The sequence below is a fragment of the Chrysemys picta genome, chromosome 1, assembly GCF_011386835.1.
Source record: "Chrysemys picta bellii isolate R12L10 chromosome 1, ASM1138683v2, whole genome shotgun sequence".
Taxonomy (NCBI): Eukaryota; Metazoa; Chordata; order Testudines; family Emydidae; genus Chrysemys; species Chrysemys picta.
The window spans coordinates 197,695,822-197,723,198 of record NC_088791.1 but is presented as its reverse complement, the minus strand read 5'-3'; the positions used below and the strand labels follow the sequence as shown (position 1 = coordinate 197,723,198).

Below are 27,377 nucleotides of genomic sequence, written 5' to 3'. Positions count from 1 at the left end.
GTGTCTTCCCTGGAAGTGTGGCTCAGTACTGAGAAAGTTCCCACCTGAATAGAAGCATGTTTCCAATATTAAAGTTCTCCACTGAACTCTTTTATAATAATTGCAGAAGGAATAGAATAAAGTTGAGAGGAAATTTCACAATATCCATATACTTTAACAGCCCAGTTGATAGATTTGGGTGTGATGTTTTTGTTTTTGTCTTTTTTTGTCTATTGCATAAAGCACCACAGGTTGTTCCAAAAGCAGTTGTGTCTAATGATTCATGCTGCTCATGTCATGTTCTTTACTCTCATCCTCTTACAGTGTCCCTTCATTCTAACTTTGTGCCAAAATAATATGGACCCTTCTTAGAGAAAATACCAAAGGGAAGCACCAATGATTTCTAAATCAGGAAGTTTCACAGTCAGTGGTCAGATATCTATGCCAGAAAACTATTTATTTAAATGTAATATTTACCTTCCTTATTAAAATAATCTTACATTGGCAGGATGCTACTCCACTTTTAATAGACCACTGGATCTATTCCATCTTCTTGACTTATGAATTTGGAAGCTGTTGTTGTCTCAGCTGTACGCAGAAGGAATTGTTTCTCAGTCTTCGGGTAGAGCACAGACATGGAAAACTTCATCCTGAAAGGCAAAGTTTATAACCAACTGAAAAAAGGCCCTCTTATAATGGAAATGTTTTGGCAATCCTAAATTTAGTGAGGAAGCTAGATAGACCCAAGGTTAGGCTCCACCCCAGCATTCCCTTCCCTCAAGTTAATTGAGTTCAAGAAGTGGGACACATGTTTTCTCGACAGTATTTGAAAGGCAGAGTGCTGTAAATGCTGTCTAACACTTTCCACTGGCTGGACAATAACACTGCACTATATGGTGCAATATGCAAGGTGTGAGACATAATATAAAGCCTTCTGTAAAGAGTGATTTAAAATGAAGAATGGAGAAACATTCTCCGTACAATAACTGGAGTAGTAATGAAAATTCCTTGAAGGGTTGACATCATTTTATTTATTCCACAGTGAATTAAATGCCAAATCAAAAGAGTTACAACTGCAGATCTTGGAAGATGGGAAATTGGATAGTAAGTACTGCAACTGAATTCTTTTGCATGGTCCCCTCATGGGCATTACTGAGCTCTTGAAATAAATCCTCTTTTGTTTACACAGTTGAATAAGATCATGTAAGAAGCTGTCAGAAGTTGGCAGTTAATGTAGACCTGTTCTGCTGACTAACCCTGGTAGCCAGATCAGGTACGCCTCAATAACTCCAGGAACAAAGAAGGCTGATAGTCGCTGGGGCAAGAGAGCCCTTGAAAGAGGAGCCAGGAGTTTTGCTGGCTTGGACCATTTAAAAAAAAAAAAAAAAAAAAGCCAACCCAGGAAGAATTTCAGAATTAAATTTGTTTGTAAACCCCGTTCTGCTTTAGGGCTTAGCTACTTAAATTATAGATCAAAGGCTAACTCCACTGGCAGTTTTAGATGACCTCCTGCTGCGAAGTGGGTATGGGTTTTTCACTGTTTCCTTGTGTTCCCAAACATTGACACAAGGGATGGCATTGTGCAAATGCTTTTCCATATTCCTGGGTTTTGCTTTATTCTTTAACAAAGCCCTAAGGCAGGACTGAATGTACAAACGAGACTTGAGTCTGAGTGCTGTCTTGAACTTGGCTGGTGTTTTTTATGGTTCCACCCTCTAATATTCTCTTGCCTTAGACGTCTCATGTTTTATGTTCCTGAATGGGCTTATGAGACCCACTTACTGTTTGGCAGGTCAGCAGAACAGTCCTGGACTTCTACACAGAGTGCAAAAGTTTGACTGCTTAGCCCAGAAACAAACTCTTATGCCACTTGTGTCTGGAACTGCTTACCAACTCTGAATAGTCTTGTGTTTATAAAACTTACTTCTTGTGCCAGAGAAGGGAAAAAAACATCCACCGCTTCTGAGTGGATGAATAGAAAGAAATCCCGATGAATCCTGACTTCCCTTCTGCCCAAAACTGGCTGTTTCCAAGCACATAATCCCACTTATGTATAATCAAACTTTGACTGTAGGGAATTGTACGCTACTATACCTGATTCTACCATCCCAGATTAGAGCTCCTTATCCCTACTTACAAGAAAGATGTTTCCATTGCAGAGTAACTCTCTACTTGATCAGGAGAGGCGCAGGCATATATATATTTTTTCTTCTTGGATTGCTGGCGAGGGGATGGTGTAGGCAGGTTTTAAGATCAAAAGGAATGTTCAGTTTCACAACTTTTACATGAGACATGGTACTTTGTACCAGAGCAGTATTTCTCTATCCTAGTGCTTCACTTTAGGTAGAAACTCTAAATTTCATGTTACACCTCATGGGTCAGTTTGCTAATATGTCAGGATTATTCTGTAAAAATGGAAGCATCCTTTCTGAGTCTTAGCTATTCTCTTCTATTTCAGTATTGTCAAATTTAGTTAACTTTAGATTAATAATGATTCAAAACCAAGTTAGAGTACGGTGATAAACTTTCCACACCCCACCAAGTAAACACTACACATCTTTCCTCCAGCCTTCTGCCTCCTACCTATTAATGAAACCCTTATCCAATGTAACTTATGTAAGCCATATTTAATAACTTGTTATCAAAGCCATATTTAGAGTGCTATGTTAGTCATGTAGAATGTGTTTTTAAATTCAAGGTTGGCAAAAAGGAATTACAAAACTATCTGAAAACCATACAAGGGTGGGTGAGTTTTGTATTTTGTTACACTTTTGGTAATTGTGGCTGTTTTTAAAAGCTCTGTTGGGCCACAGATTTTTAAGTGGAAATAAGCCAGTTTTGGGGGAGAAATGGTTGTGTATCAGAAACATACAGAAAGTAACTTTTTTTTTTTTCCTCAGCAAACAAATGTGAGGGGGGAAATAGCCATTTTGTCAAAAACATATATACAGAGATGTGGAGGATGGAAAGACCCACACACAAATGAAATGCCCCCCCCCCCACACCCCTCCCAAAAAAAAATTCACACCGGTCTAATGTAGAGCCATTAACACTTCACAGTAAGGGGGCAAAGTATGTATTATCATTTACCTGGGCAGGACAGATTTTTTTGTAGGTGTCTTTAATAACAGTCTTTCACGATGTGTCAACCGTTACACATACCATAACTATTAATGGCACATTTTTATTACTTTATTTTTTTTGCTTAAAAAGAGTCTTAACAATAAATAAATATAAAATAGCAGACATAAAATTTCTGAAAAAGTAATATTTAATTGGTGGTGGTAGTGGTTGTTAAATCTTAGTAAGAGGAATGTGCGAAATGATGGCAGCCGTCTAACTTTAATGTAGATCCATCTACCATGGCATCTGAGTGCCTTCCGTGTAAAATCGATAGCAACACTGAAGAATAATGCATTCCCGTCTCACGGTGAACATTCTGCATGGGGTGGGCTTACTGGTTAGAAGGGGTGTCAGTGTTGTGAGCGTCTTTTATAGTAGACTAATCTAAAAGGGCCTTTCTGTGTCAGTTGAAGAAGCTAAGCTGTAGCACAGCAGTAAGGAGAATCATAAACACTTGTCACCCTGAAATATGGAAATCCTGACTGCTTAATGGAGTGAAATCCTGACTCCATTGAAATCAGAGGCAAAACTCTCATTAACATGAAAGGGGCTAGGATTTTGCCCATTGACCTACATCACAAAGTTTTAGGCATCACGTTAATTTTGTTAACAATAGAATTCCACTTTAACATAACTATAAGAGAGAGAGAGAGAGACTCTAAACTTGCTCTCTAAGACCAACATAAGGAAGTACTCTTAGTTGTCTATGCCATTCCAAAATGAATCCAGGGAGCACCATCTATGAAATACAAGACAAGGGCAGTTGAGGAGAAAATGAAAGAATTCAGCTGGATTGTATCTTGAACATTCTCATCAGTGTTCAGAATCTCTAGAGGTTGGTTTGTTTGTTTGTTTTCTCCAAGTGTCCTGGATGCAGAGGAAAAATTATTTAAAAAAACAACAACGGAACTATTAATGATTCAGTATCTGCCTTATTTTCTGTCAAGCAGTGTCATATCTATTCTAAAAACCTAGCCTGCAAGAACTACAGATCCTTCTTTAAAAATTTCCTCTGCAAATAATCCTGTCTCTTTATAAAGTAAATACCTTATTGTGCTGTAGAGATAATGCCTTGCAATATTAGGTGCCTCAGCAGTTTGAAGTAGTAATGGCTTCTGCTTTCCACCTTTTCAAAATAACTTCAAAGGTATTGACCGCTCAGACAAGACTTTACTATGTCACTTTCATTTATTTTAGGTTCTTTTTCAGCCTGGGCAACTGTACCTTTAGACTTGTTCAGGAAACAGCCTTCTGGACAACAAAGCTTTGCACTGAAGAGCAGGTCCAGCAGCCATAGCCCTGTGTTAGGATCGGTCACTGCAGAGGTATCACATTCTTATGTTTATGGTTGACTTTTGACTGTCAGATTGTCCATTTTAAGAATACAGCCCAATACACTATTGCCGAGCATGTTTTGTAACAATTTACAGAAGTGCCAACTGAGTGTGGTGCTACTTAATCAAAATGGTAGTGTTGTGAACTCGCTTTGTACTTGCGTAAGTGACTGCATAAGGTGCAGGGTAACAGTGAATCATACCCTACCTACTTAAAGCAAAAGCTGTGACTGTTATGGACAAAGCTTTAGGAATAATTTGAGTCTTCTAAGGGCTTGTCTACACGAACACTTAGTTCATGGCAAGCTGGGATGTCAATCTGCCCCACACTACCCTGGTGCATGCTTAAAGGTCTGTGGGCACCTTGCTAACATGCACTAACAGTTCATCAGTGTGCTTTGATCTAGTCCACTCTACAATTCCAGCTGCTGTTTCAAAGTGTCTCTCTTTCCTTTTAAGGTGTAATTATTACTTTAATTACCAATGTTTCTCTTTTTAGTTCTCTTATGTAGAACCTAATGAGTCAAAATCCTGGCAAGTTCCTGCTCCGCTTCCTGCCACAAAAATAGAAAAGGATCGAACCGTGATGCCTTGTGGGACTGTAGTCACTACTGTCACTGCTGTGAAAACCAAACCTCGACTTGAAGGGAAACATTCTGCACTGAGCCCAGGTGAAGACATCAGTGAAACTTTAAAATGCAAATCCAAGATTGTTTGTTTGGTTTGTGCTGGTTTTTAGGAGTATAGTTCCCATGGGGGACGGGGAAAGAAAAAAAGAACATTGTCTAGATCCATTTTAAGTGTTGGTTGGTTTTGTTTTTAATGTGGTCCTGGTTACTTTGGATAAAATATTTCTTTTGCATGAAGCCAGATCCTACCCCACTGAAGTCAATGGAAGTCTTGCCAATGACTTCAGTGGGAGCAGAATCAGCCTCCTGGTAAGTAAGGTGAGAAATGATCATGACTTCCTTTGCTTGGTACTGTGAATGTTGGGTGTCTCTCTTTGGTGAGGTTGGGTTTTTGTGTGTGTGTTTAGTATTCCCTTTGAAAACATGAATCTCAAAGAGTAGGGTAGAGTAGATAGTATGATGCTGCTATTAATGTATAAATCCATTGCATTTGGGGTGTTTCTTACACCCTGTCAAGGTGATCATCTGTCTGCCCCTGTGGAAAAAATGGCACATGACCCTCTAAAAACACACAACAAGCTGCTAATGTAGGCGCTCTTATGAGATGTCAGATTGTTTGTGATGTATAGAAAACTTGAAAAAAATAGACCAAGTGCAAAAGATACAGGACAGCATTACCAGAACAGAAATTGGGTAACTTGCTTTAACATGCATAATGCTTTCTTGAAGTATATTACTTCTGTTGTCAGTCACGTGGGGGAAGGGAAGAAATGTGGAGTCACCCACTTTTCTTCCACCCTCTTTATCCCTCCCACATCCCCGTAGGCATACATACCCACGAGAGAGGATATAAGTAAACCATATTACCTATATGGAAAATGCATTGCTTTAAAACTCTTAACTTCTGATTTCTGTATTTCTTGACCTGTTTATCTCCTCTGCCCCCAACTCTTTAGTATAGATTGGTGTTGTTCTAAGCTACCATTCACACCTGACCAGGATTCCTGACAGGGATCTTCCTTATTAAACAGTTTGATTACTGACGCTTCCCTGGGGTAACCCGAGGTTGTGAGGCACCTTGCTACTCCCTGCCTTTTGTATGAAGAAGCCTTGACTGTGCCTGCCGGGAGTCAGCTTCCTAACTCTTTTCAGAGTAACAGAGTTAGTCTGTATCCGCAAAAAGAAGAACAGGAGGACTTGTGGCACCTTAGAGACTAACAAATTTATTAGAGCATAAGCTTTCGTGGACTACAGCCCACTTCTTCGGATGCATATTCCTAACTCTGCTGGCCACGGGCAACATAAGCCCTCCTCTCTAGGCCTTACAGGCACTGCTGGTACACTGCTGATTAGCGATAGGCACAGTCCAATCCCTGAACTCTCTGAGTGTCTCCCTGGAGTGGCCAGCCCCTGGTCCACTGGTCATTTGCAGTATGCACAAATCCATTTCTCCCAAAAAAGTAGTATATGCCAGCTTACCAGTTCCACCTCAGATCGCTGCTCCACCAAACACACAGCACTTGGATATGTTTATGCTGAGATCATATCTAAGTTTATTCAACCAAGCATAGAGATTCAAGTAGTAGCAAGTAGAAGTATTGTATGCAAATGGTTACATATCAAATAGAATCATAGCTCTCTTTCTGGAACTGGGACTTATTTAACAAGCTCCTCTCATGTCTAATAAAGTACTGCTCACCCAAAATCCCTGCAGCGCTTTACAGCCAGACAGGCTTTGACTCTTCTTTCATGAGACCTGCGTGTTGTCAGTTTGCCACCTTGCTTTTGAAGGATTCTGTGTTTCTTTGTGCTCCAAGGGCTTGTCTTCCCGTACGGTGCTACAGCAGCGCCCCTGTAACGCTTTAGTGAAGATGCTACTACGCTGCTTGGAGAGCTTCTCCTGTCAGTGGAGTTAATCCATCTCCCTGCGTGGCGGTAGCTGTGTCTGCGGGAGAAGCTCTTGTGTCAGCCTAGCACTGTCTGCATAGAGAGTCAGGCTGGCATAACTGTATCGCTCAGGGGGTGGATTCTTCATGTTTCTGAGTGAGGTAGTTGTACCAATACAGGTCTATAACTATAGACCTGGCTCAAGATAAACCAGACCAGTCCTTGGTCTTTATTCATAAACAGGACACCCCCTGCTGTTTGTTTCTTCCTGTAGATTTCCTCTCTTCAATTTTACAATCTCTCAACTCAGACTGAGGGCTTGTCTACACTGGCACTTTACAGCACTGCTACTTTCTCGCTCGGGGTGTGAAAAAACACCCCCCGAGCGCTGCAAGTTTCAGCGCTGTAATGTGCCAGTATAGACAGTGCACCAGCACTGGTAGCTATTCCACTCGTGGAGGTGGTTGTTTTGGGGAGAGCTCTTTCCCAGCGCTATGCTGCGACTACACAAGCCACATTAAAGTGCTGCCGCGCCCAGCGCTTTAACGTTGCCAGTGAAGATGTGCCCTGAGCCTGAAAACATACAATACACAATAGGCCTGACAGATAGGTGCTAATTACCTCCTGCCTGAAAGGAATATTTCTGAGGTATGTCACCTCTTGGTGACCTCCCTTAACTCCAAGACCTTAAAAACATAATTTTAAGTATAGATACATAACTCCTTTAAGTATTATCTGCACATACATTTCTCAATGATTATCATGACCAGTGGGCTACCAACTCTTGGTAGAGACCCCACGTATCACCCTTCAGTGAATTATTATGCAGATGCCCAGCCCAGGGGATCCCTTTAACACTGTATGCACTCTCTACATACTCTGCCAGTCAGCACCAAGAGCTCCCTGTGTCACTTACCTTAGTTGTTGTTGCTCTCCGAGCACTCAGTAATGTCTACACTTTATTTATAATATTAGACTTTTTGTCTTAGATCATAATGAAAATGAGTTTGGCTTCTGGTGGACGCTTGTCCACATTACAACACTATCATAAAACTTGATGAGGCTGCCAGAGTCTGTGCTTATTACAGACCTGGCTGGCTCTTTCTAATCCTGATTGCTATAACTATTTTTAAAGTGGATTGGCAATGTTGTGCGAGGACGCTTGTCCAGTGTTGGTCCAGACTGTGCCTTGCTGTAACTAGTGTTGTTAGCCCTTCTGTGACAGGCACGAAGTTAAAACCCTCTTAAATGTTGTGCATGTAAATGTAGATATGAGCTACCATCGTCAAATCATTGCACAAACTTTTTTTAGTTTTATTTACGTGGCTCTTTTGTCTAGAATGTTTTAAAATCAAAATTATAAACAGAAAAATTAGCTCATTTTAAGACTGAATATTTGGCATTTACCAGTGACAGAACTTTTGCTCAGAATTATACGACAGGTTTTTTCAAATGGTAATTTGTATCAGTAAAAGCACTTTTTCAGATGCCCATTATTTTTGTTATACACATTTCTAAAATACCTATCACCACAGTATCTAGGTGAGAGATAATAAATGAGAAACTTGCTTCTCAGATTCTCCTGTGAAAACTCCTGCTAAAGTGAAAGTGATTGAAAAGGATTTCTCAGTTCAAGCAATCCATTGTCAAGGTGCTCCGGTCAGCAAAGTGTTATCCTCTTCAGATACAGGTAAGAGAGAAACCTCCAAAGCCTGTATCTATATCCCTTTTTCTCTGCTATGCCATAGATTATCCTAAAACATTACATTAACAGCAGGTCCCATGCCTTAGTGCCTTCTGGCAGGTATCATAGCATTTATGTTAGTAAATATTACAGTTAGTGTAGAAGTCTGCGTGTAACTAATTCCTAACTTCCTGAAAATCTGTCAAGGAGCTGTGCTGTTAGGAGAGAAGGGAAGCCAATGGAGAAGCAGCCAGGTTGGCTCCTCTTTACTTGTCAACTAAATATCTCTTTCCTACAAATCCCTGGGCTCCATGGAATTAGGAAGGTACAAAGACTCCCTAATCCACAATTCCTAAACTTCTTCCACCGGAGGGGATGGTGCACAAAAGCCCTTGTGAGTGGGACCACTGCTGAGTCCTCCTGTCAGAGGGGGTGCACTCTCCCTTGTGTCTAAATTAGTGGGAGAGAGAGACCGCCTATGGAAGTCAGAAGACTGGATTCTCTTCTAGCTCTGCCACTGACTCACTTTGTGACCTTAAGCAACTCGTGTATCCTCACTGTGCCTGCTTCTCTACCTTTTGTAAATCACCCAGGAGATAGAAGATGAAGTGTGTTTAAAATACTAGGTAGGGATGGTGGTGGTAGAACCGTTATTGAATTCACTTTTGGCATGTGGTTACATATGCTTTTTAATGTATTTAAATATAGACCCAAACTCTTCAAGTGTATATAAGAGCAAACACCCTTTTTTCCCCTCCATATTTTGAATTTTCAGTGTCCTTATTTATATGGTCTTGTGGATGTCTTCCTGCAATGCACTTTAAAAAAAAAAAAAAAAAAAAAATCCTTTATCCACTGTCCTTGTGTCCTTCACTCCTTGTGTCACAGTGAACATCACTCCCTTCTTGGAACTATAGTATCATAGAAATTAATAATGGTAGAGACTCATTATGTCATCTTTAAATGGCACATGCTATGGAATTTACTGCTCCTTTGGGGGGTAGAGATTAGAGTACATAGCACACTCTCTGGAGCCAATTCACACAGTTCCTGAAACAGTTGGAGGGTTTGCTGGACGATGAAGATCTGCTGGCCCAAGGACAAAGATCCATGGTAAGCTGTTGTACATCAGTGCAGTGACTGGAGTTCATGCAGATTTCTTTAAATACTTTTGGTTTTGTTTTGGCTTAGGCTTCTTTAAGGCCTATTTGTTTACTTCATTTATAACATTTCAACCAACTTGATAGCTTTCTTTGACAGGGTAACAAGTCTTGTGGAAAGGGGGGAAGCAGTAGACGTGGTAAATATTGACTTTAGTAAGGCTTTTGATACTGTCTCACATGACTTTCTCATAAACAATCCAGAGAAATACAACCTAGATGGAGCTATTATATGGTGGGTGCATAACTGGTTGGAAAACCATTCCCAGACAGTAGTTATCATTGGTTCACAGTCAAGATTGAAGGGCATATCGAGTGGGATCCTGCAGGCTGTGTTCACTCTAAGCTGCGCGGTCGCGTGGTGGCCCAGGAGCGAATCAGGTGCCACACACTTGATTAGCAGAGCCGCGCACAGCAGCATGTGTTCAGATGCCCCTCCCCCTGCTGTTCTGCAACCGCATTGCTCCTGCCCTCTGCCTTGGAGCCCCTGGCCAGTTGCTCCTGGCACCCTCCTGCTTGTGCAGAATGGGGGAGGGAGGGAGGAGGAGAGGCGCTGATGTCAGGGTGTCCGCCTCCCCCGCCCATGTACGCCATCTCCACAGAGCAGGGGAGAGGGGACAGGGCTCAGGAGCAGGAGAGCTGCTGGCAGTTGATGTGGTCTGAGCCTTCTGGCGAGTGCCTTAAAAAGACAGCACATGTTCTCTCATAGACTTCCCCAGCTCTCAGAGAGAGAGAGAGAGAGACACACTCTCTCTCTCTCTCTCTCTCTTTCACACTCGTCTACAACACATATTTGTGGTGTTGTTACTTCTTGGTATTTCCTGAATTGTACATATATTCTCTGTAATTTTATTCTTTTAGTTTTTTGACTGGTCTGTGCATTTTATTTTATTTCTCTTATGCTTAAATTTAATTCTTTCAGTCAGTAGTGAGTTCTAAAATGCCTAACCTGTCCTGGCTGGAGTAATTATCCCTATGGTAACTTTAAAAATATATATATATATTATATCTAGATTTTTTTGTTTCCACTGGTGCCGCACATTACCTCGATATTGGTGCACATAACAAAATTAATTCCGCACATGGATGGAAAAAATTAGAGGGAACATTGCCCGCAGGGATCAGTTCTGGGCCAGTTCTGTTCAGTATCTTCATCAATGATTTTGATAATGCCATAGAAAGTACGCTTCTCTAAAGTTTACGGATGATATCAAGACGGGAATGGTTGCAAGTGTTTTGGAGAATAGGATTAAAATTCAGATTTATCTGGACAAACTGGAGAAATGGTCTGAAGTAAATAGGATGAAATTCAATAAGGACAAATGCAAAGTACTCCACTTTGGAAGGAACAGTCAGTTGCACACATACAAAATGGGAAATGACTGCCTAGGAAGGAGTACTGCAGAATATGATCTAGGGGTCATAGTGGATCACAAGCTAAATATGAGTGAATGCTGTTGCAAAAAAAAGCAAATATCATTCTGGGATGTATTAGCAGGAGTGTTGTAAGCAAGACATGAGAAGCAATTCTTCCGCTCCATTCCATGCTGATTAGGCCTCAGCTGGAGTCCTGTGTCCAGTTCTGGGCACCACATTTCAGGAAAGATGTGGACAAATTGGAGAAAGTCCAGAGAAGAGCAACAAAAACGATTAAAGGTCTAGAAAATATGATCTATGAGGGAAGATTGGAAAAAATTGGGGTTTGTTTAGTCTGGAGAAGAGAAGATTGAGGGGGGACATGAAAACAGTTTTCAAGTACATAAACAGTTGTTACAAGGAGGAGGGAGAAAAATTGTTCTCCTTAACCACTGAGGATAGGACAAGAAGCAATAGGCTTAAATTGCAGCAAGGACGATTTAGGTTGGACATTAGAAAAAACTTCCTAACTGTTAAAGTGGTTAAGCACTGGAATAAATTGCCCAAAGAGGTTTTTAAGACCAGATTAGGCAAACACCTGTCAGGGAAAGTCTAGATCAGGGGTCCTCAAACTGTGGGGTGTTCCCCCCACAGGGGAGCATGGAGGAACCTTCTGAGGGGGCGGGACCCAGGCTAACTCACAAGGGGTGGTGACAGAGCGCCACCCAGCCCTGATCCATCCCCAGCTCCGCTCCAGCCCTGCTCCCTGCCGTGGCCCTGGTTCTTGACTGTGGCTCTGCTCCTGGCTCCAGCTCCGTCCCCGCTCCAGTCTTGGCCCCCGACTGCAGCCTGACCGTGGCTTCCACTCCTGGCCCCAGCCTCAGCCCCTGGCCGTGGCTCCGTTCCTGGCCCCAAACCTACCCCCAGCCTTGGCTTCCTTACCCCGTCCGCGCCCTGTCTCTGGCTCAAGAGGGGGCGGGGGGAGGCGCGGACAGGGGTAAGGCGGGGTGCAACTGAAAAGTTTGGGGACCACTGAGCTAGATAAGATTTAGTCCTGCCATGAGTTCAGGGGACAGGACTAGATGACCGATCAAGGTCCCTTCCAGTCTGACAATTCTACTATTCTGTGTCCAGAGAGACTCTGAAGCTTCATGTACAGTCTTGGAAGAGTGAATGACATACCTATTCCAGGATACAAAGGAAGGATTTGGGAATGGAATGGAAACTAATAGTAAAATGATCATTTGGCTTACGTTTGGTTATGTGGTGTTTTAGTTACATGATTTCTGTTGATCTCTCTATTTTTGTGTTTAAAATTCAAGCTGTCTTCCTTTTCCTGCTCTTATGCTTTGCTCTGCACTTAAACCCTTGTCTGCTTTTTATCTTAAAGCACTTTCCTTTCTTTTCAGAGCTGCTGGTGTTGAATGGCACTGATCCAGTTGCTGAAGCAGCCATTCGACAGTTAAGTGAGTCTGCAAAGCAGAAGCTGAAATCTCCAAGAAAGAAAAGCACCATTATCATATCAGGGGTGTCCAAGGTAGAGTTCAAAGTCACACTTGTATTTAATGCCCGACACTGAAGAGACTCTTCGCTTTGCTGAGTATGATACTTGAACACGCACTCTGCTCTCTTCCATTTGACAGTTTTTGCAGAAGCTGGAGTTTATATCCTTATTGCTTCAGAAATTAAGTGTTGCAAGTTCAGCCTAAAAGCAGAGAGTTAATCAGACACAATTTAGCTAGACGACTAACTTTATTAGATAGAGGCCGTTATCTTGGGAGATGGGGCTGTGGTTAGAGTTGGGGAGGACATGTCCAGGCTCAAGAGCCTGGTGAGAATTCCAGCTGCGAGGCAAGGAGATGGTGTTGGAATTGCTACCAGGCTATAGTCCCTAGACTGGGCATGGGGGCTTCATCTTTCAAACTAAGCTCCCTGTAAAAGAGGTAGTTGATTTTTTTTTTTTTTTTTTTTTAAATGTCCCACCACTCTCTCCGGCTGCTGGAAAAAAGAAGAAGCTTTTGTCTCTTTATGTTCCCTATCCTCATATAGCCTTCTGGCTGCTCTCCCCCAGCCCCCATCTTGTTCATTCTCCCTACCGAAGAGCTCCAAGGCCTCTGCTGCTTCTCATTTTTTCAAGCTGCCGTGCAGTGAAATTTACTGCCGTTTTTTGTCACTTTTCACAGCTACTTGTAGGGTTCTGAGGAGAAGCAGTGCAAGCTGACATAACCCTTGTCTGTCTGCACTCTGCTGTGAAAGCTCGGAGCAGCAGCATTGAAACTGTCTGCAAAATGGGAATGAGGCACTACATAGACTTGAATGCAGCAGACTTTCATAAAGGTTCCTTTGCCACCATAAGGTCTTAAAACCTTTTTCTTTTAACCAAAGCTTAGATTTTTCTGGAAGTTTCTGGAAGATATCTTTTTAGTTCCATCCACACAGATGCTTACTTGCAAAGGAAAGACTTCCACTGCAGTAATCACTACTGGTCAGTGGATTTTTTTTTTTAAACCAAGCCCTAATCCTTTTGTTAAAACCAAAGTTAATTTAGCTCTGTGCTCTGCTTAGAAAAGGAGCAAAGAGAATTTGCGATACTGTGGAATTTTGGCAGTATCTGGGCAATGCAAACAGGGTGCAAAAAATGAATAAAACCCTTGGGGTGGAGATTGGTTTGTCCAGTAAATAGTGTCTTCCCCCCCCTCTCTGTGGCAGACCTCCTTATCTCAGGACAGTGAAGCTGCACTGATGATGGACTATGCAGCAGCCATGGATGACTCATGTAAAGAGGAAGCCCCTTCCATGGTGGGGGATTCTACCACAGAAGTTCCCAATAAAAAACTACCACCAGCTGCTTCACAAATGCTACCTGCCACTGACCCAGAGGAAAATAGCCATAATGCGTGGGACTTGGATAACAGCAGCCAACAATGGACCAGCAATGCACTCTTAGACCAGGACTGTGAAGAGATGTCCGGGAGTTCATTAAGTGTCTCGGAATCTGGGAGTGTGAAAAAATCTAAAGGTATATGAGCTCTCTTGACACTTGCCTAGTATTGTATCAAAGTACTGATTTCTATAGCTGAACTTCAGTGTCTTTGTCAAGCAGCACTATTGGGTGATTCTTTTCTGTTCTTACCTTCTTAAACTTCCAAGTGGATTTGGTGCTGGTAAAAAGTGCCTGACTGATAACCCTGAAGAATGAAATCCTCTAGTTAACCACAAAAATACAGTACAGGCTTCCCCGCACTGTGCCCCTCCATCACAATATGGAAAGACTTGTTCCAGGAGAGAGAGGGTAAATTGCTCCAAATCCATTCAGTCATCTGGCTTCTCTGAGAAGATCACTGACCAAACTGCAAATTCCCTGATGCAAATTCTTTCTGGTAAATTAAGATCAAGAGTAGTGAGGGCCCAAATAAAGAGAGAAAACAGTACAAATCCACAATCCCCTCCACCATCCCCTCTGTGCACAACCTCCCACTGTCCCCTCCCCGTGACCCTCCCCACAAAAGGATATTTGTGTCCCTGATAAACTTTTTACTCTTTGTGCATATTAAACTACCCATTGAATAGTTTGTCCCTCTCCCCTCTTGCCTTTTTCAATAATACAGGTGTTTACAAAAGAGAGTGACACACAGGATGTGATTGTTTTCTTTAAATGAGGGACAAATTGTTTTATCATCATAACTGATACTTGCCTGAGTGTGTCTGTAGGCTGCAAATGACCTGGGCACGTCTTGTGCCTGGTGGCTCATTAGATTTTTCTTCCCCTGTCCTTATACTAACTTTGGAGACGAATTTGAGTCCCACTGCTTCTGTTCTGTGGCTGGTGGGATTTTGAACCTGAAAGAAACCAACTGGGAGGTGAGCTGGGAACATTGTGTTCAATGGACTTCACTCACCCACTTGCCTGTTACTAGTGTAGGAGAGAGGCAAGTCTAAGGGCCACTGTCCAGTAGCTGCCAAAGTTCTTATGTATGCCATCCCCCTCAAGACCTTTTCTGACTTTTTTTATGGCCTTCAGGAATAGTACTGAAAACCCCACCACAAAATTTTTATCTCTCGTGCTTTAAATTCATAATCTCTGCCGTAAAATATAATGTGGATCTTTACGTGCTGAGGTTTCTCCCATTCTGTCATGATTTTCCCATCTTGTCTTTCCTCGCAGTCACTTATTGTTAGCACCTTACCTGAAGCTGTCAAGGTAAATGAGCAGTTTGGCAAATGTGTCCATAAGCTGGCCATTAAGAAGTTCTTTTATAGAGGGTGGGTTTGCCTGTGCGTAACTCTCTCATATTTTGAGACCTGAATATTAGGAAATGTGTGATTCCAGGGTACACTGTTACTAAGCCTCTGGACTTACTCAAAATTTACCTTCGGAAAACAAAAACTTACATTTGAGTAGCTGTTTGGGTGGGGTTGTTGTTAAAAATGCAGTTACAATAAAAACATACTCTTTTCTTTCTCTGTACAATCTGACTGCTCAGACTTAAATGCTACTCTTTTCTATTTTTAAAATAATTGTGTTCACCATCTCCTAACTCTTCAGTAGAAACATTCTGAGTTCATGATGCAATACATGAGTGCAAAAAAAACATCAGGTGTCACATTCTTGCATATTGTGAGGATGTTTGTGTCACACTCCACAAATAGCACAATGTTGTTCTACACAAAAGCCTGTCAGAAAAAAAATTCACAGTCTAACTGTGGGGCTCTTGTATGTTGTGTTCTCTATAGCATCATGGCTTTTGTGAAGTAAGACAGGAATATTTCCTCTTTCCCTCATCCGCCCCCCACTAAGTTATGCTAGTACAAGATGTTTGTTGTTTAAAAACTCACATCTGCATTCGTTTTGCAGGGGAAGCGTTTGCCAAATGTTCTACTTAGCCAAAAAAAATCCTTCACGTACAATGTTAATGGTTCACAATTTGTACTGTCTTTCATTATTATTTTTGCTCTTGCCTGTGTTGCTTTTTACCTCTTATTACCTTTCTGACTTCATCTTTCTTACTCATGCCTTTTGTAAACTTAAGAGGACTACTATGCCAACCTGAATTAATTGCCTACACAGTAAGTTATTTTTGTTTTACTTTTATTAAAGAAAATGTAGCTTTACTGTGAGACACTTATTGCAAAAGTGAAGCAAAACTTTCGTTTGTTTTCTCACCTGTTATCCTCTTACCTGTGTCAGGGTTGGGTTTTTTCCTTCTCTCCGCAATACCTTTGTTTCTGTAGAGAGTTCTTAGCAGCTTAGTCTGTAGTAGCAAGTCATTCTAATTTAAGTGTGTTACCCTTACAAATAATTGATTTGGGGGTGTGGGAGAGAAGATTCCCCTCTCCTCTGTCCAGATTGAAGATAACAGATTGGGGAAACTTGGATAATTACTGCAATTTTACTGACATCTCGCTGTATTTCTATGGCATTCATCCCTGTAGGAGCCTACCAAAGACATGCATGTACAAACTACAGATGATTACATAACCATACATGAATACTGTGTGTGTTTTACAAATTGTTTATGGCTTTCTAACACTCTTTCCTAACAATCCCCAATTATTTGAGCTATAATATCTTTATATTTCAAATATTGCAATATCATTTCAAAAACCCTACTATTCATTACATACGTAGTGCACGTTTGTTTGCCTTTATGGAGCCAAGCAAAACAATTAAGACTCAAACGTGACTTGAACTCATTCAGAGTGCTTGCTAAGGATTCTACCTGCCCCACTCCCTTTCTCTTGTCAGAAATAACAAAAGGATTACATGAGAATACAAGTTGATTTTGTATTTGCTTTCACCTGTTTCCAGTCACTTGTCTTTCCATCCTACTGCCCAGCTAACCTGGCTGTTTCACCAGCAGCACCTCCTGAAAGAAAGATACTCCTGCTTCCAGAAGTATAGATTGAACATTAAAGTATAAGCAGAACCAAAGTGAAAGCAGAGGCATGTATTAAATAACTATATTGCACTTCCTGGATGAAAGTTACTTTTGTGGAATAGAGAAGACTGGGAGAAGGAGGGGCTTTAGTCCGAAGCCACAAATAGTATGGAGACACGGGATACAAAACTCATTAATTAAACAAAAAATGTACTAAATACAATTCTTCAATAATCAATTTGAGTGGGAGTGGGGAACAATGTTGTTGTACAGGACAACTAATCTTGTATTAACTGTAAGGATATTGCACTGAATTTCATTAGGGTATGTCTTAATATGATGCATTTGACAGGAGACTCCATTGACAATAATGGTAGCCATATCCTACTTCCAGGACAGTATAATGTAAAAAGTTCCCTGTCTGCCTTGGTTTATGTATTCATAGGTAATGACAGCAAAGCAAAGCGAATGGCATCAAGATGGTGATGGGTGCCAATAAAAGAACCTAGCTAGACTCGTTAGATTAGATAGTGGTGTGAATACAAGCTATTGTGACTGTACAGCACTGGCAAGTTAGTAATGGAGACCACATTTTGTTCTCTTGTACTAGTTTGAGCTCCAGAGAAGAAGATGAGTACTTGATGCTCACTGTTTGGGGTCCTAAGCTGCACTCCCCCCAAGTTCTTCACTTTAACTGCCAATTTCCAATCTACATGAACCCTCTAGAGGAGGAGATGAAAATGCCACCACCCCACTGTGCACAAAACCAAGTTTGTCATTTTAAATCTGTATTGCTAGACCTTCCTTTTAATACCAATGTAGACTGACCTCTCCTCTTAACTTCAGGGTTTTGTATCAGAAACTGACTAATTGCATGCTTCAGCCTCACAGTTGAGGCTGTGTGCACACACAAAACAGGATCACTTACAGAAGAGAGAATTCTTAGAAGTGGGGAACTGCTGGCTCCCAAAAGCAATCCATTTTCTTACAGAAAGAAAAGATTACTGATGATTTGTGTTACATATGCAAGTTTATTGAGGGGAGACAGGCTGTAGTTGGCATGACCGCATAACACATGACACGCTTGCCTTTTCATGCATTAATCAGGACTGTATTATTAAAAGTATTTTTCATGTAATTGGGGTATTAATTTATTACGTAACTACTTATGTCTGTTCATTTTAACAACCCTGCTTGACGACAAACTGGAGAGGGATTTTGAAGAGTTTGGCGGCTAAATTCTAACAAGTCTGTTCTGAGCATGTGCAAACTGAGACTTTTTCAAAGATTTATTACCATTCCAGATTTGGGCTTCTTTTTTTTTTTTTTTTTTTCCCCCTCATGGAAACAGCAAATGGCACATCCTTGACAGCAGGCTCCCTGCCAAATGCGAAGGCACTAGAGCATCTCAATGAAACACTTGAAAAAATGTTTTTAACATGGGAAAAACAATGCATGTTTCCCTAGCCTCGTTTTCTGAAACAGTTGAATCCTTTCTGCTGAAATTTTAAAAATGAAGAAATTTAGCCACTTTCCATGCCCAGTCAGCTAAAGTTAGGCAAAGTTATAAGCATCTGACAACAGGACATTTATAATGGCAAGTGTTGGGCAACTTAACTGTAGGTACCAGCTCCACCTATAATACACACACTGACTTGTACAGGCACATGGCATGTAGTGCTCTGAATAAATTAGCATTTACAGATGCCAATGGGGATCCTGAACTTGGAATTTAAATGCCAACTTCATCTTGTGCATAAACTAGCTGTATACTCTCTCTCCCCTGCCCCCCCCCCCCCCCCCCAGCTTCCTTGCTATTTCAGCAGCAATCTATGCACTAGATATCTGGGGGGAGGAGGGTAGAATGTGTGTGTATTTCTGAACCTGTCATCCCATTCATTTCATATCTCTTCCCCCGTACCACATGCTGTACTTCCTAGTGTATTGGAAGGATTAAATCAACCTGAATGAGATGTGAGAACTCAAAGATCCTGGAATGTTGCAGCCCGCAATGAATGCTATGCATGTATCATGGGCTTTAAGAGAGCAACTGAAACTAAGCAAATGGAAGGGAAGTCTACAATACTCGTGGATTGGCCCTGAAAAGCTGGAGAATTCAAAGGATCTCCAATATAAACAATTCTCATCTGTACCTTGTTCTGTAATAGCATCTCTGTCCTTTTCAACCATGCTCTTTTTTCGAGGACTGAAGGAAAACTGACATTCTCTTTAGTGCTCCTCTTAACAATAACAGTGAATGCCTACATTGCTTTTGTTGCAGATAATATTTTCTTCCTTGGCTTTTCTATTACCTGTAAGTGTCTGTGCATAAATAGAGATCTATAGTTGCTGTAGGTCCTCATGAATCTGAGTGATTAGGTTAGAATGAAAAGCGCTATTTCCATGAAGTTGAGGGGAGGTGAAAGAATATATATATATACACACACTTGCCTTTTCACTAACTTAAGAGCCTAGACTTTCCCAAAATTGTTCCATTTTGGGGCGGAGGGAGGAGGTATGTGCATGTTGCTGGGAATACAGTAGCATACAGTGTAGATGCATTCTGTCATGTGAGCATCTAGTTGACAGCACAGATCGTGTACAGGAAAACTTAAGTTATTGTGACTAGCTACAAAACAGAACTTTGATAGAGCATTGATGTTATCTAACCTAGAGAACGTTCATAATATTCTTGCTCCAGTACAGAACATTCTTGGTTTCCTAGCTTGTCTTTCACACTAAGTATTTCAGAGGGCATAATTTAAAATTGGAAACACACTAAAAATGATTTTTTAAATAGAATGTTAAAACAAAATAAAATGGTGATCCATCGGGGAAAGCATATTTATATCTAAATTCTCCATCTCATTCACCTCTGCAGGTGGAATTTTGAAAAAAAGTGCAAAGCTGTTTTTCCGTCGGCGGCATCATCAGAAGGATCCAGGAATGAGCCAGTCACACAATGATCTTGTTTACCTGCAGCAGCCAACATCTGATGAAACCCGAAGGAAGGGAGCAACGCTAACACGCATCCTTCACAAGAAAATTCTTTCTAAGAACAAAAGCAAGAACAAGCTGAATGGCACTTCCATGGAGCCATGTGTATAAAACCTAATGCTCTCTAAATGATACTTGCACATCAATTGATCAGCGGTTTACAAAACAATACTAGAAGATGTAAACACAGATTGTGACATGCATAAAATGATATTCACAAATGCAGTGGTTCCAGAATAAGCAGACAAAGCTTGGCTTTTATTTTTCCAAAACACTTTATTTTTTTTAAAAGCCTTTAAGCAAGAAGGATCCTCCTGTCCCCACCAGCCTACTCCTAAGCATAAATAGTGTTGATTGTATGATGACAACATGTTTTCTCCCCCACTCCAATCCAAGTTGTCACTCTGCATTCAATCCTGATTTGAAGAAGGTTTGAATCTACCACTCCTAGTGATAAGATTTTTATTTTTGGGAGGGATGGGGGTAGAGAAGGTGGGTTGGACTGTAGAAGTGGTGTGACTGGGGAGCCTCACCTTTTTTTAAGTTTAGAATATTTAATCTAGCTTACATTTAACTTCTAGCCAACATGACTTCTTGGTTTCTAGGTAGATGACTGGACCACTGTAAAGAGGTAACGTACCACTGTGGTTTGTGCTTCTGTAATAAGAAACAATAGTAGCAATGCAGATCTCAACTTGGGTTTCTAGGCAGGCTGAAAGTGGAAGCCAAGAGACTCTGATCTGGTTCCTGTTATAATTTGGAAACCGGTTTGTTTCTGGAAAAGGAAATTAAATGCTGATTAATACAACCTGCTGTAATAACTTGTAAATCAGTGTAGGTAGACGTTTACCTTTGATGTTAGCCATAATAATTGATGATTATGCAAAGCTGTATCCTAGAATATTTAATTATGTGCATATATTATGCTAAAACCCCTTTTTTTCTAGGTTTACTTTGTTCCCATTTGCAAACAAAGTATTTAAAAGGTCTTACTGTTACTTCTATTTCCCCCACTATATGAGAAGCTATAAGTGCTAATGCAACAGTTTTATTTTGGGGACTCTACACCCTTATCTACAGTACTTTTGTAGACAAGTATACTAGCAACCATATCAAAAGCAAAGTTAGGAGCAATAAATGTTGTGTAGATCACGTTTAATCCTACTTAGATTTTTATTAGTTCATGGTCTGATTTGCTAGTTACCAGTAGCCTGGAAAACAGAATTTTTGAAATGTTTCTCTTTCCCTTCCTTCAGTTACAAGTTTACAAGTTTTGTCATATGGTAAGGGTTTTTTTGGTTTGGGTTTTTTGTGTGTTTTAAAAGATATTGTAGTTAGCTCCTTTCTTTAATATCTGATAAAAGAAAAATTGTAGTTCTCACTTAGTTAAACTGCCTAAGAGGGGACTAAAACTTCTGTATCTAGATACATTTTACAGATTACATATTTTTCATATATATGTCTGTTTACACATTCCTTTGCCATATATGCATTCCCTGTTGAGAACATAGCACCCAATCCTGCTGTCTTTACCCAGGCAAACATGCCTGTTGCACCAATATCACCACTGATCTAAACTGATGCAATTCCATTGAAGTGAACAGAGTTGTGCCTGTTTCTGTCACTAGTGAATTTGGCCCAAAGACTTCAGTAAGACATTTGACTGAGTAAGGATGGCAGTATTGGGCCTTAGCCTTAAAGGCATATTTTCCCAAAATGGAAACTTGAATAATTGAACTAAGAGCTTTCAATACTTGTGGTAGGCTCCAAATTCCTTAGCAAAGATGTACTGAAGGGTATAAAACTTGGGGGGGGGGAGGGGGGAATCTTTAGCAAAAAATAAAATATCCAAAGAAATGAACCACCAAATGCTTTTAACTGAGCCTCTAGTTCCAAATACATTTTATTTGGCCTAGTAATAGGACTGACAGTGCTGTCATGCATACCATTTTACAGAAAATAGGTACTGTCAACAGTCTTGCTGTATTTGTTGTTATAAATACTTGAAGGCATTTTTAAACACTATTTTAAAAAAATCTTAAGTTTGTTGCAGTTGCAATTTTTTTGTACTATAACTATGCACTCTACAGCTTTTGTGGGGTTTTTCTGTTGTGGGTTGTTGTTGTTTTTTTTAAATCCGAAATCATTATGGCTTTGGGATTAGGTTAAAGTCCTACTTTAACATATTTGAGACTGTTTCTCCTTTTTACTGACTTGCAAAAAACTGAGATTAGGATTCCATATCTACTTTACAACAGTTTATGCCATCAGCACCAAAAGGCTGACCCTGCACTCCTTTGGTGCACACACAATTCCCCTTGACTTTGTTAGGTGTTGTTTGCACGTAATGGTAGGTAAAAGAGAGATCCCTGCCCTATTTAAAGTTTTTGATCTGGTTTACACTACAGACTTATATTGGTATAACTGAGTTGCTCAGGGGTGTTTAAAAATCCACACCCTTGAGCAATGTAGTTATACCAACCTACCTCTCCCCCTCCATGAAAGGCAGATTAATTATGCCGATTGGAGAGCTCTCCTGTAGTTTAGAGTGTCTTTATTTAAAGCACTATAGTGGCACAACTCAGCGCTGCCCTGATGCAGCGTTTTAAGTGTAAACTTGCCCTTAGTGATGCTATTTGCTGAAAGGAGGAAAAACAAAATTAAACCCTGAATGTCGTGGCCTTTCTAAACTCAAGTTTTCCTAAGGTGCATAGATATCACCACAGTATACAAGAACCTAGGAAGTGCAGGATTAGGCCCTGATGAGTGAAAGGAATCACTGACAGTAAACCAAACATTTGACACTAAATAAGTTAAATTACTGAGTTGGGATTTTCGTGTACAAAACCTTGTGTGGTTCATTTTTTAAATTGGTGTGAGGGATTACATTCATCTTGGCAGAATGCAAGCAGGAGGCTCCCTCCTGCACCCCCCAGGAGACCAGTAACTCTTCATTTTTATGGAAGTCTTGGATGACTGCCAAAATTTGAGTTTTGGTGGTGGGGAACTAAGGTGGAGACTAGAGTAGCCTATTCTCAAGATGGAGGGGACAAAAGCATTTGGGATAAAAGGGGGTCTTAATTTTTGTTGTTAAATTAAAAACTTCTCAATGGCCCCTCCAAAATAGCCCTGTTCAGATGGATAGTGATTTAAGATTTGCCACATGTGGCTAGGTCATTTCCCCCTCTTCTAGAAATCACTGTAGATAGTGTTGAGAACATGTTAGCCATAGCCACTAGTTGTGAACCCAAACTGACAGTTCAAATCCTCAGTATTTCAAATGTTAAAAATCATGATCCAGACCCCCCACCCCTCAAAAAAAATTGAGATTAAAAATAAATGTGAGGGGGTTATATGCCCTCTGGTTTCTGAGCCTTCACTCTGTCATGTTTTTCAAGCTTTCCTCTGCAACCACGAGGACTAGGAACTTACTCTTATTTTTAAATGAAAGCTGAGAGTCTCCTGTAATCATTTTATTTCCAAGCATTGGGGCTTTAAATAAAATCTCATATTGGAAAGCTCACTGTTAAAATTGCAAGAGCTAGCAACACTCAATCCTATGGAAATAGATGGGCACATACCAGTAGTTCACCTACAGCCTGCTCCCATCTACGTGAAGATGAGTTTTGCCACAGAATTCAGCAAGATTGAGCACTTAACATTAACACTGGGTCCAATCCTCTCAAGTGCTGAATGCCTCCTGCAATGATCTGTGAAGAATACCAATGGGCATGGGGGCAGCACAGTACCTTGCAAGATCAGATCCAGCATGGTTCCCTAACTTTGGGGAAGGGCAGGGGTTGTAATATACAGACACACATACCTTAATGATTTTAGTAGTTCAGCATTTGAGAAGGAATATCACATCATGCACCAAAACCCTTGCATTGTGTTATAGTTTTTCCTCAGAATCAAATTATTTCAAAGCTGTATTGTGGAAATAATTCATGAAATCTTTTTGTGGTGTTTTTTTAATTCTTATTTATCCGTGCATTCTGTAAGCCAAAGAAAGTATACAGCGGTTGGTTTATTTGGGTTTTTTCCCCCGTGTGTTTTCTCTTTATTGTTATGTAGAAATTGCAGAAGGAAACAGTGAAACTAACTATACTTTGTACATTTGACAGCACTTCACCTTCCCACCTTCACTCCAAATTGTCCTTTTCAGTTCTAGTGATCCCTTAGGTGTTAGAGCAATAGTACTATAGGGTTTGGGGGGGGGGGGGGGTTGAGGAGGAATCACATAAATTTTACTTCTTTTTTTATTGCTTGTGTCTCATTGAATATAAAAGCCGAAAGTTAAGATACATGTGAGCGGGGTACCATAAAAACCCCAAGTACACCATAGCATAGGATTAAATGACTACTCGAAGGGGACAGAGCCTGGTAATACAGTCCATATTTACATGTAGCTGCCCTACTGGAAAAAGCTATGATATAAAGAGCAGAGTTGTTAACTAAACTGCTTTTAGCAACCAATGGCCTCACATTTACTCCTTGACATCCACATTGACTTCTGTGGGACGATTCATGTACTTAAAGTAAGGTCTGTGTTTAGGTACCTTGCTGACTCAGGGCCTTAATGATAAGGAAACTCTGAATACATTCAGTTAATCTTCCCACCATTCAATTAAGGGTGAGCGATGTATTACTCAGGACAGCTATACTGCTGTTGTGCAAGCTACTAGCGAGCTGCAAAAGTAGCTGGCATATATGGAACTGGTTATCTTGCCAATCTTGTTATTTTAACAGCCCTATATAAAAAGTGTAGCTGTTTACCAAGGGTGTAATATGCTTGCATATTCCAAACAGGGTGAAACATTTACTCTTAGCACTCAGCTGTGATAACTTTTTTTAAATTTGTACACTAAAATAGCTTGGTGCAATTAAGAGGACTGTGCTGTACAGATTTATTAAACTATCACTAATAAGCATGAAAAGAGGATGTCTCTTCTTTTTTTAAAAGAAATAACTACTGTTGTACATAAAACAATAAACACCAATTGTCTCTGTATAGTATCCTGTCATATGTGCCCAGGTCTTCCAGGTGTACCAGATCGTCTATCTGCTCATCTGCATTAATAACAAGACTCCATGTTTACAGGGCCTCTTTACCTGTTTTCTTTTAGCAGCAAGCTCCTCCTAGCTGTGCCTGAACCCATCGAGGAAGGATCCTTTGCTGCTCTATTAAGATGCATAGTAAAGCTGTGTTGGGAGGCAGCCTATTGGAGGGGATTGAGGGACTAGTGAATAATTTGAGCCTAAGCTTTGATGTTTGCATAGTTTGTCCAGGTTTATGAACATGCCCAGCTCTTAATGGACAATTTGTTGTATCCCAAAACCAACTATCACTTCACCATTTTTTTTGTTGTCAGAAAAGGTCCTTTAGCAGAACAGAATGTCCAGAAGTCACCTTGTGTGGAATCCTACAAAAGTAGGGCTGGGTGGCACCTCGACAGGTAATGTAGTCCAGCCCCGTGCACTGAGGCAGGATTATGTATACATAGCAGTATTGCAGTGTTGGTTGTCAAGATGCAATGGTGTTTAGATGAACTGAACGGAGCTGTTTGCCTAAAGGATACTTAGTGTTCTGTGTGTTTAGTTTTTGTGTGTGTTTAAAAAAAAAACCTGGAATTTTTTGATGTTCATTTTCCAAACATTAAAACTGGGATGAAATTGGGGTTTTAAAAAATTGGGGAAAAGGGAAAAAAATGTTCATAATATACACATTTTACTACAGTATAATTGAAACATTTTTATGTACAAAGATATTTTTGTCTCACTCAGAGCTAATAGTTTTTCCAGAAATCCTGATTTGCATACGCTCATATAATTTTCTTCACAGTATCCTCACTCTTGTTGAGTCTCTTGCTGTCTTGGAGGTAGTCCAACTTTGAAAATAAGCACCCTGCATCAAGACATCCAGGGTGTTCACTCAGAGCTCACCATATCACTTGGCTGAAGTTGGGAAGTGTGTCTTGATGACTTCCAAAAAGCCAGCACATCCAGTTTCACATCAGGGTTAGGCATGTTCAGGTAAGTCAGTACCGGGTTTACAATGGGGCCATGGAGTCAGGTGCTTGCTCAGAAGAGGCCCTGGCCTGCTCCGCTTACACTGAGCCCCCGCCAGCCTCTGGTTCCCTCTCCCCCGCCTACACTTGCTCCTCTCGGCCTGCCTACCGGTCAGCCAAGGGCTCCTCTCCACCCCCTGGCCCCACCTGCCAGCTCCTCTCTGCCTCCTGGTTGGACTCCAGTGCATCTCTGTCTCCAGGCACTCTTCTTCCTGTCATCTATGGGGCCCCACCTGTCTTCCCAGAGCTGAGCCGCCTGGGACTTGTGCAGAAGCCTGGCCAGTCTTGGCCAGTTGTGGGGGAGAGCCCTGGCCTGCCTGATCACGCCACTCCCGAGGAGCCGGAGTGATTCCCTGCCCCGGGACAGCCCTGGCTGCGCTGCCGGCTCAGCCTGGCAGACAGTCACCTCCCAGCAGGGAGTGCGGGAGTTGGGGAGTGGGTCTCTGGGGGGACGGAAGGGGAGCTGGGCTGTGAGGGGGTGGGGAAGATCTGTGTGTGTTGGGGCACTAGGGAGTGGAGGTTCTGTGTGGGGTGCTGGGCAGTTGTGGGGCTGTGGGCAGGGGGCACTGAGCAGGGGTACTGTTGTGCAGGGTGCAGTGCATTTGTGGCAGGATCTGGGGGGACACTGGGCATAGGAGATCGGAGGGGTGTTCCCGTATTGTGTGGGTGAGCTCTGTGGCGTGGCATGGGCTCACCCCCGAGGGGAAGGGGCACGCTGACAGCACAGGGCCAGGCAGGCCATTGTGCGTCTGGCAACTACCACTTTGTAAATAGTGCTCTCACACTGGGCTGGGTAGAGCGGGTCCCTGCCATGTCATGCCCTTGGCCAGCCCCTCACTCCAGGGACCGACCTCCACATGCCATGCTCCATTGTCTCCATGGTGGCCCACAAATATGTTTGGGGCCAGGCCCACAAAAGGTTAATCCTGCCCTGAGGTAAGTAGTAAATTCTCCTTTTCAGATTTGAAATTCCACCTTTAGTGGCAAATGGTTGAAACACTCTGGCATAAGGGTCATAGTTAAATGCAAAATTCACCATGAGGAACAGGTGCAATACTTGGATGATGTTCTAAAATGAATCTTCAGCACCAAACACTTCAGGGTTCATTGTGTTGAAGGTTTTGAACGCGCTTTTTTTGTTTTCTTGTGTTCTGGGGTCGGAAGGATTTCTAAAAACAGCTGGGTTTTCTTGACATATGTTTCTCCTGCAGCGTTTGTACTCAATTCAGCTGTAATTTTGGTTGTCAGGATATGGTAAATGTGTGTATTGGCAAACATGTT

The 27,377-nt window shown here is 41.4% G+C and overlaps 1 protein-coding gene across 4 annotated transcripts in view; it reads left to right on the top strand.

Moving 5' to 3' along the window:
- C2CD2 (C2 calcium dependent domain containing 2) overlaps positions 1 to 25,037 on the top strand; it is a 48,391-nt gene extending 23,354 nt beyond the window's left edge. For 2 of the 4 annotated variants that reach the window (XM_065577809.1, XM_065577819.1), the window contains 7 exons: positions 1,022 to 1,083; positions 4,300 to 4,427; positions 4,936 to 5,107; positions 8,529 to 8,642; positions 12,562 to 12,689; positions 13,862 to 14,171; positions 19,913 to 25,037. In XM_065577809.1, the coding sequence (XP_065433881.1) occupies positions 1,022 to 1,083; positions 4,300 to 4,427; positions 4,936 to 5,107; positions 8,529 to 8,642; positions 12,562 to 12,689; positions 13,862 to 14,171; positions 19,913 to 20,139 (1,141 nt within the window). In that variant the 3' untranslated portion in view covers positions 20,140 to 25,037. Of the gene's footprint in view, positions 1 to 1,021; positions 1,084 to 4,299; positions 4,428 to 4,935; positions 5,108 to 8,528; positions 8,643 to 12,561; positions 12,690 to 13,861; positions 14,172 to 16,182; positions 16,220 to 19,912 lie in introns of all 4 variants that reach the window. The other 2 variants (XM_065577817.1, XM_065577813.1) reach the window with 2 other exon arrangements.
- The last annotated feature ends 2,340 nt before the right edge of the window (positions 25,038 to 27,377 follow it).